This window comes from Lactuca sativa, chromosome 5 (genome assembly GCF_002870075.4).
Source record: "Lactuca sativa cultivar Salinas chromosome 5, Lsat_Salinas_v11, whole genome shotgun sequence".
NCBI classification, from domain to species: domain Eukaryota; kingdom Viridiplantae; phylum Streptophyta; class Magnoliopsida; order Asterales; family Asteraceae; genus Lactuca; species Lactuca sativa.
In genome coordinates, this window is record NC_056627.2 from 159,568,418 (window position 1) to 159,578,065 (window position 9,648).

A 9,648-nucleotide genomic window follows, 5' to 3' on the forward strand; every position below is an offset into this window, starting at 1 on the left:
TTTTCAGGAACTCAATAAGCTCCATGCTTACAACACATCCAAAATCAGAGTAATACAATGAGTCTTCTCACCGTATTACTTATGCCATAGTTTATGCATTCTGAATAGTTGGGTCTTATTTGTTGATTATTGTTATATCACTACTAGAAAAACAGCCTTTTACGACGCTCATTGCACGTCGTAAAGGGCTCAGACAACGCGCAAATGCACGTCAAGGAAGGCCCTGTCATAAAGAGAGACGACGCGCATTTACGACGCTCATTTACGACGCGCAATTACGACGCGCGTTTACGACACGCAATGTGTATCAAGGAAAGCCCTGTCATAAAGGAAGACGACACGCTTTCGCGTGTCGTAACCTTACGACGCGCGTGTTATTGACACGCAATGCGTATCAAGAAAGCCCCTGTCAAGAAAGGCCATGTCATAAATGAAGACGACACACATTTTTGCGTATCATAATTTTAAATGTTTAAAAAAAATATTTTTTATAGATTTACTAATTTTCAAATTAAATTTGTATTTAATGTTTCATAATAGAAAATAAAATATCATATAGAAAAAATACAATCCATTGCATAAAATTTAATGTCATACAAATAATCGTTCCATGGAAAGATAAAACAAATCAATAGTTGTAACAAAAATTTACAAACTAATTAGATACAAGAAATATAAAAAAATATACCCTCAAATGCTTTTCAAAGTCTAATCTCCATGTCAACTCTTCAACTCACTTCTCCAGTTTTTCCTTAGGTTCTCTAAGTCCATTTTAGTCTCCATCACCAAGTTTAGCTTGCTTTTCACTGAAATCAGCCTAAAAAACAATAAAAATTACACTTTGTAACTTTGATACAAAAAATAAAGTTAAAGTTGCAATAATGAAGTTTCTATTTGCTGGACTACTTGTTTAATTTTGATTATTTATTTGTTTTGGAAAGTTTCTATATGATAGCGAAAAGATATACCCCCCCCCCCCCACACACACACACAATCTAGTTTTAACATGTTTTTTTACTGACCTGTTGACAACTATAACTGACCTGGACCCCTACCCAATGAATATGAAAACTAATCATTGGTACAACAAATATTAAGCTTTTTATCTTTGTTTACATCTTTTTTTAATGCATCTGTGTAATCTTTACAGTTTGTTTGTGTCCAATGTTCGGGATTTACCTGCAGTTGCAATATTATTTGCCTCTTTGGAAGTGTTGTCACTTCGTCTCTACAGAATGTTAAATACTGGCCTCAAAAGGTAATTTGTAGTCCAAGTACTCTTTCTCAAAAGGTAATCTGTTATCATCCTTTGCTGCTTTCTATTTTTGGACTGAATGAACACACTGAGGATGAAAAAGAAAATGACCATTTTACCCTTTTATAGGAAGTGATGTTGAATATATATATATATATATATATATATATATATATATATATATATATATATATATATATAATTGACTGTTCATTTACAAACAGTTATAAATTGAAATCTTAACATTGTACTTTTACATTAATAATTTTCAATATATGATAATAACCAAAATCATCCACAATGTAATACTCCACGTGTACAAACTCGGTGATTTAGTTTCTCAATATTTTGATTTAATGAGCTTCCTACCACATATAAATGACTATTTTTTGTTGACATGTTTCATCTTTATTTCATACTACATAAATGTTGTCAATAATATATTTAAATCCTTAAGTCCATCAATTGATCAAAAAGAAACAACACCATCATTTTCTTTTTAATTCAAAAAGAATGAGTCAATGGAGAGGAAAAAGGATTTCCCCCTGAATTTTTTGTTTCCAATCCATCATTTTCTTAAATATTTTTTAAACATCATTAATATAAAAAAAAATTTGTTGTTAGTTGTTACTGACCAAGATGAAGATGATAGTATGTATATGATGAAGGCAGCAGGTTTGATAATGATGGGTCAACAACAACAAATAGCTCGATCAATTAGTGGAGGAATTTGTTTAATTTCGGTTCCAAGCTCATGCTCAATCCGATACCTATAGCATTAATAAATAGCCATGAAACCACAAAGTTAGAAAGATAGGTGTAAATCTGGTAATGCAAATTAATATTTTCAGGAGGAAGACTTACAGGTTAAATCTGTCTTCAAAGGTTATGAAATTCACAGCCAACCCAAGATGCCCAAACCTTCTGGAACGACCCACCTATAATTTTAATTATAATCAATCAATCACAGGGTAACACACTTGATACTTCACTCTCTATCAACATTCAAACAAAGAATAAACAAGGCTGATAGCAGATAGATGATAGTATAATCTGAACCTTTAAACCATCAAGACCATTTGCATCTGCATGTCTACAGCCTGTTCAATATGAACGCAAACAAGAATCACTGATTATTCATTTGATTTTAGCATTCATATATGTGAAGAGGAAATATATGTGACTTGGCTATGTCTAAAACAGTCCCCTGTAATACACAAAATTTACTTTTGAAAAACTAAGATGTCAGTCCCTTCTATGTAAGCTAGAAACATTGGATTCAGGTAAGTTACCAAATCTTGAACTGAAGTGTTAAGGAAATCATCCTTGATTTTCTTCCCCTGTAATAGATAGGGGATGTAATTCTTGAAAATCCTGCATATTGGAAAGGAAGAAAGTTACCTAATGTATAATAAAATACCAAAGTTTATATAAGGTTTGGAATTCTTTAACATCAGCTATGAAACTACTTAAAAACAATAATGAGTTCGGATGATAACAGTTACTGAATCTACTATGAGTTTCCTACAGCAGTAAATTGTGAGGTTAAAAGCAGAGCTTGTACAAGTGGCATGTTGACTCTCCCCTGAAAATTTTTAAAAAAAGTTAATGACTATGACAAGAATAACCTCGATATAAAAAATGTCATAAATTAATCTCTAAGCATTCAGATATGCTATTTCCTATAAAAAAATATCTGAACTAGTCGTATCAATTCTAAACTTTAAACAAAACCCAAATCAAATTCCCCTTGGAATTCTACTTCTACCTTCAAAATTCAACTAAAATGTGAAAAAGGCTAGTTATTTAGAATCAAATTGTAAAGTTTACCAAAGTTTTGAAAAACATTCTTGATGCCTCCTTGCAAGTTTTCCCATTTAAAAGGCTGTTCATACGAAGAGCCTTTCTTCTATTCTCTTCTTCCTTATTAAATATATTTTGGAGATATTTTTGCAACAGCCCTACAAAAAAAAGCTTTAATTTATTTTCTTTAACAATTAATGTAAAAAATAACTAAATATGATTACTTAGTATGTGAAGACCATCCACTATCATCAACTAAACGGTTTTCTTCAGTGTCACTCAAATCTTCATCAGGTTCTTCAACATCATTGTCAACTTCATTATCAAAATTCAGAAAATCTGAGATAAAAGAAAATACTTAAATAATATAATTCTTGACTCTGTATAACCACAAAGCAACCAGGTCAAGAGATTATAAAATAAAATAGAAAATCATCTCAAATCACTAAACTACTTTTTCCCAAATTGTGTATGAATCATTCATTTGGCAGTGATCAACAACATTAGAAGCAGCAACCAACTTGTTATCAGAAGTCTCAGCTGACCTAAAAGTTAAAACCCAAAAAAAATTAAAAGTGAAGCTATAAACTTTAATTCTCAGCTGACCTTCAACTGTGTGCAATCAGATTCACGGAAAAAGTTATAAATAAAGATGTCAATAGAGAAAAAAAAACAAACCAATCTCAAGCATTTCTGTGGAAGGTATATCCAAGTAATTAGTTGGCTCATCTAGCACCAATATTATGGAAGGCTTCACCATGAACTTACAAAATGCAAGTTGTGCCTGAACCATGTTTATGAAATTACTTAGTTGCCCATCATCATTGAAAGTGTATTTTAGACATTTAAAAATTAGTAAAACTTTGACCACCACCACTTACTTCATGAATGCAAATTTTCCTTTTTGTTTTAGAAATGAAAGCAGACAAAATATTGGAAAAGAAAGGGAGTAAAACTAATATTATATCAATCAATGAGGAAAAAGACCAAATTGCCCTTTTGTTTGGGAACAACAAACTCTGATGTGCACTAATTATCAACACAAATTCATATTCATGATACTAACACAAAGTACAATTTTCAAAAGAATATATGAATTATGTAGATCCATCAGTCCTATTTACAGATACACAGCCATACAAACTCTGATGTGCACTAATCATCTTGGTTGCAGACAACTGGCATTTAGAACAACCAAACGGATACAACTACACTGCAAATGGAAAACACAATTTGGTCTTCTTAATGCCTGGAATCAAGAAATTCTCAAGAAGATTAATCAAAGGTGAAACATACATGGATTTGGTTACAGATGTTTTAAACAGAGTCGCTTCATACCCACATATTCTCGAAATTGATGATGAAAACGGAGAAATTGAAATGAAATTAGAAGAAGAAGAAGAAGAGGATTTGTTACCTTCAACCTCGTGCCCCGAGTCTCGGAAAGCTTTCATTCAACTTTACAGTCGTTGATACGAGTCTAACCGGAAAGATTGTGAACGTGAGAGAAATCGAACCTTGAGATTTGGATTCGGTTACAAATGTTTTAAATAGAGTCGCTTCACACCCACATTCAAGATTCGTAAAATTCTAGGGCACACAAGGCTACATGTCGCCATAATTTCAGTCTACTGGTGTTCCAACACATAAGTCCGACTTGTACGCTTTCGGAGTTGTACTTCTTGAGATATTGTGAGGCGAAGAAGGCAAGTGAGGAACGAAGGAAGGAGTGTCGATAACTAGGCAAGGCGGCAGTCGAATGTATGGAGGGGGGGGGGGGGAGAAAGGATCGTAATTAAGGAAAGAAGGAAAGTGGAGGATAAAAAAGAAGGTGGGTGTTTAAAATTTTAGGGATTTCATTTTCCCCCCTGTCTATTAAACGCGCTTTTCATTAAAATTATAAAGCGACACTCATAGAGGACGCCCATTTAAGATACAGCGCCCTCCGTGTTTTTATTTTTTTCTCGTATGACGCTAATTTAATGGCACGCAATAATGCATGACCTAAATCCTTAAATTTTTTGAACACATGACACTTTTTTAACTTTACCCTCTTTTGCGTAACATAAATCAATGAATGTCGTGGTTTGCGCGCCGTAAAAGGCTATTTTTCTTGTAGTGTGTGTTACTGAGTTACTGATAGCTCCAGGGTGTGCTTTTAGCGCATTGGGAATGTTGATAGTCCCCATGGTTACTGATAACCCACAGGGTGTGTTGTTAGCCCATAGGGTGTGCTGTTTGCCCAATGGGACTGTTGATAGTCGTGAGCATTGCTGATAACCCATATTTTTTATTTATATTGTGTTGTATGTGCTATTTTGGGGAACTTACTAAGCTTCGTGCTTATAGTTGTGGATTTAAATCGGTTTTAAGTACTTCAGATTATTGTAGAAAGATGAACGCTTGACTGCACACTCTAATCGGTGACTTTCATGATTCCACATTTTGTGATACTTTGATTTTGGGATGATTGTATTTTGATACTTGCGATTTTCTTGACTTGGTTTTCCTGGAAACAATGTTTTTATATAACTTAAAAATGACATTTTTTGTGGTGATTTTTGGGAAATTACAAAACCACTGCTGCTAGGCACCCTCTATATATTTCTTTGTATATCTACTGATCACAATCACACTAAATGATCAACATTGCCAATACACCAATACAAAACTGCACCGACACCGCACGGACAAACATAGTCGCCGCCGCCATAAATCTCAGGCTTCCAATCGCAATAGCACCATAGCCTTGTTACTCACTTGCTATACTCAGATATTTGTTGAGTATTACTCAGATATGTGAAAACTAACACACCAAAAACCCTATCAACTATCACCCTTCATCTCTTTTAAAGGAACCAAACCAACACAATCGTTTGTCTATCTCTAATACGTTTATCTATTTTTTAATAAAGCCCATAGATGTTAACTTCAAATCATCTGCGACCCCACACAGAAACACATAGGTAAGTTTTTAACCTTTAAAATTTTTCATATTTTAGTTTTCTACTTCTTTTTTTATAACATCCGAACCCCTAGGTATTAAATCTTATTTTTTGCACTTGGACGAGGCTCCCGACGTGAGCCAAAGTAGTCACATCATGAGTAGGACGATTGACTCTTTGAATCGTGTTCTAGAACCTCACAACGTGAGGCGTAAGGTCTCACGACTTGGGTCAGGCCTGATGGTCCCAAACCCTAAAAATTGAGTTTAAAACAGAATGAGGAGGCTAGCGGCGCCCATCCTCAGCCTCTTTCACTCTCAAGTGACTAAAAACCCCTAGATTAGGCCCTCTGAAGCCCTTGAGCCATTGTTGGTGGTATTGGTGTGTTATTCGTGTTTTGATTTTCAGGAAGAAGAAGAAAAAGCTCTTGTAGTGGCACCTTTTGGCAAGATAAGCTCCTCCTTGTGGCACTTCTATGCTTATAAGCCTCTATAAATCTCAAAGATCCCACCTTTCTCTTCTAATCTTGCTAGATCTATCTTATGGTTACCTTCTTTGCATGGGGTTTTGGATTATCATGCATGAGGTCCATAAAGTTGGAAACTTTATGGACCATTGAGTCATTTGCTATGTTAGAACCCTTAGATCTGTATTTTGGTGCAAGTTATGAACTCCAAATTTGGATCTTGATGTTATACCCATGTTTTGGACCTAACTAGTGTTTAAGTCATGCGTGGGACATGCATGACTGAAAAGATACAATTTTTATGGTCCTTTAGGCTAGGTAAGGTGCTTTGGAAAGTCCTAATGCGCGTCGTAAATGAATAAGAGATTAATGCTTTCAGAACAGGTCTCACAACGTGAGGCATAAGCTCTCACGACATGAGCACGACGATTTCCCCAATTTGGAACCATGAGACGAGTGAACTGAGTTGAATCACTGTGCCGGTACGAGTCGAGTTGACTCTGATGACGTGAGCCAAGGAAGGTCATGGCGTGATGAGAAAATGATAAGGGAAGTTGACCTTTGACTCTAGGCATTGAATTTTGACCTAAGTTGACTTTTTGTCAACTATTGATGAAGAGGGTAAATCTAAGGGTTTCATTGCAGTGGTTTCTTATGGGTGGAGTAATTCGGTGTAGCTAATAGCATGAGTAGTATTATTTGACTTCCGACATTTGAGGTGAGTTTCCTCTTGTGTGAACGAGTCTAAGGCACCAATGTTGGCCCGTATATATATATATATATATATATATATATATATATATATATATATATATACGATTGTATGCTTCCGGACTAAGGTCCGATGCTGGGCTATGCCCAAGGAATGTTTGTATGCTTGATGTCTTTGTGACTCTTCATGTTTCTTTATTGTTCTCTAGATTACAGTCCGATGTCGGGCGGGGCCCGAGGAATTTTTGTATGCTTGTATTATGTGATTATTATATGTGTATTTGTGAATGTTATATATATATATATATATATATATATATATATATATATATATATACATATGTATATATATATATATATATGTATATATATACATATACATATACATATATATATATATATATATATATATACATACATACATATATATATATATATATATATATATATATATATATATATATATATATATATATATACCTAGCTTTTCTCAATGCCGGGAGGGGCCCAATCTCGGGCTGGGCCCGATATCGGACACGGTCCGATGCTGGGCGAGGCCCGATGCTGTATGTAATCCGATGTCGGGCGGGGACCGATGAAGGGCGAGGCCCACAGTATGTGATTATGTGTATGGTATGTGGTAATATGGGGAAGTCACTAAGCTTCGTGCTTACAGTTTATAGTTTTGGTTTCAGGTACCTCTAGTAGCAAGGGGAAGAGCTCAGGATGACTGCATTGCATACACCATGATGTTTCTTTTGCCTGGGATATTACTCTGATGCTTTGACATGATACTCTAATTGTGATGTTTTGGATATTATGACTTATTTTTGAATGGATATTTTGATGATAATGGTTTTTATTTAATAATTAAAAATGAAATTTTTGGTCATGATTTTTGGGATGTTTCAAGTTGGTATCAGAGCATTGGTTTGAGGGATTCGGGCAAATTCTCAATTGTGTCTAAACTCAAACTGAGGACCTGGTATGAAAATTTTCATACAAAAACCATTTTTAGAAAAAGAATTTTAAAAAGAGAAAAAGGGTGTGGTGCATGCAATCAACCGAGCTCAAGTAAGTTCTGCCAAATTACTCATACATGTTTATATTCTGATTTGAATTGAGAATATGTGAACTGCATGCTAGATTATGGCTAATGATCTAGGAAGGATACCTTGTATGCCTACTTTGTGAGCTTATTGAACTGCATGCCAGTACAAATTAGTGAGTGATATGTGGCTTGATTAGGATATGCTTAGTTTTGTTTACTCGATGCCCGAATGCTGCTTGGTTTGTGCTTTTAGGAGTCTAGCTATCGTAAGTTAACTAGTAAGAGAATATGTTAAGTTACCTATTACAAGGACTAAATAACTTCATAAGGATAGCTTTAGCCCTATTTCGCAGCTCTGGTCTGAGTCTAGCCGTTGTAGGGAGAAACCTCTCATTCGAAGAATTATCTGCACTTAGTAATACGTGATGGTATTTGCAAGGTAGTTAGGGAAAGGTAGTAGGGACTCCATATGCAGTTGATGGAGGAGATTGGGTTGGAGATTACCCTAGGGCAAGCCTAGGATGCGATTAGCGTGGATAGCAGTAGTAGTAAAAGGGACTTGGTGGAGTCGAGGCAGTTGTTGAGGAAAGTACGGATATATGTGGAAGTTAGTATGGGCCCGTACTACTGAAAGCAGAGGATCTATACTCGAATCAAGGAAGTCTGAGATGAACCCAGGGAACGTGTAGTGTGTGAGATCCCTCAAGTTATGATGAGTATTTTCGTGATTTTTATGGTGTATTTTAAGTATGGTGATGCTACACACTAGACCAGTTGGCAGTTCTGGCGCCGGTGAGGGATCAGGCTCAGGCTCAGGAGTCGAGCAACTCGATCATCAGATGAGGGAGTTTATTTCATCTGAGATCGCACGCGGTATCATTGACCAGACTCCTTTAATCTTCGGTACGGTCAAAGAGGGCATCTTGGAGATACTTGATGAGCAGCTGGGTGCATTCCGCATAGAGATGGCAACTAGGATGGGGGAGGGCGCACGTTGAAATTCTGGGAGTTCCGAGCTTGTGGAGCTCCAGACTACCACGGGGCCAGGGACCTCATTGCTAACTCTAGGTGGTTGGAAGATGTTGCCAATGCATTTCGCACGAACCAGTGTTCCAAGGGGGACAAGGTCCGACTTGCTTCCTGCCTCCTGAAGGATAGCGCGCGGGATTGGTGGGAGGATGTTGGACGAGCTATTGGAGATGATGCCTCTATTTATGCGATGAACTGGAGTGATTTCTCAACCAGGTTCAGTACCGAGTTTGCACATATGATTGAGGTGCAGCAGCTGGTACAGGAGTTCCAAGACCTCCAACAGACTACTAAGACGGTGGACGGGATCACCACCATGTTTAGGGAGAGGGCCCTTCTTGTTCTGCAGTATGTGGTGGACGAGGAGATGAAAAATTCCTAGTACCAT

General features: G+C 36.2%; 1 protein-coding gene across 1 annotated transcript; it reads right to left on the bottom strand.

Annotated features, from left to right (window-relative positions):
• Positions 1-772: 772 nt before the first annotated feature.
• On the bottom strand, positions 773-3,851 carry LOC122197884 (uncharacterized). The gene is made up of 10 exons (XM_042902035.1): positions 3,737-3,851; positions 3,305-3,397; positions 3,086-3,216; positions 2,784-2,840; positions 2,548-2,595; positions 2,457-2,462; positions 2,323-2,355; positions 2,120-2,193; positions 1,117-1,228; positions 773-817 (listed from the first exon to the last, which is right to left on the bottom strand). The coding sequence occupies exons 1-10, from the start codon at positions 3,849-3,851 to the stop codon at positions 773-775; spliced, it is 714 nt and encodes a 237-aa protein (XP_042757969.1).
• Positions 3,852-9,648: the final 5,797 nt, after the last annotated feature.

Coding starts and splice junctions, on each gene's coding strand:
- LOC122197884 (XM_042902035.1), bottom strand. CDS start 3,851: ATGGTTCAGGCACAACTTGCATTTTGTAAGTTCATGGTGAAGCCTTCC. Junction 3,398..3,736: donor CACAGAAATGCTTGAGATTG/GTTTGTTTTTTT, acceptor CTTTTATCTCAG/ATTTTCTGAATTTTGATAAT. Junction 2,194..2,322: donor AGATGCAAATGGTCTTGATG/GTTTAAAGGTTC, acceptor TTAAAATTATAG/GTGGGTCGTTCCAGAAGGTT.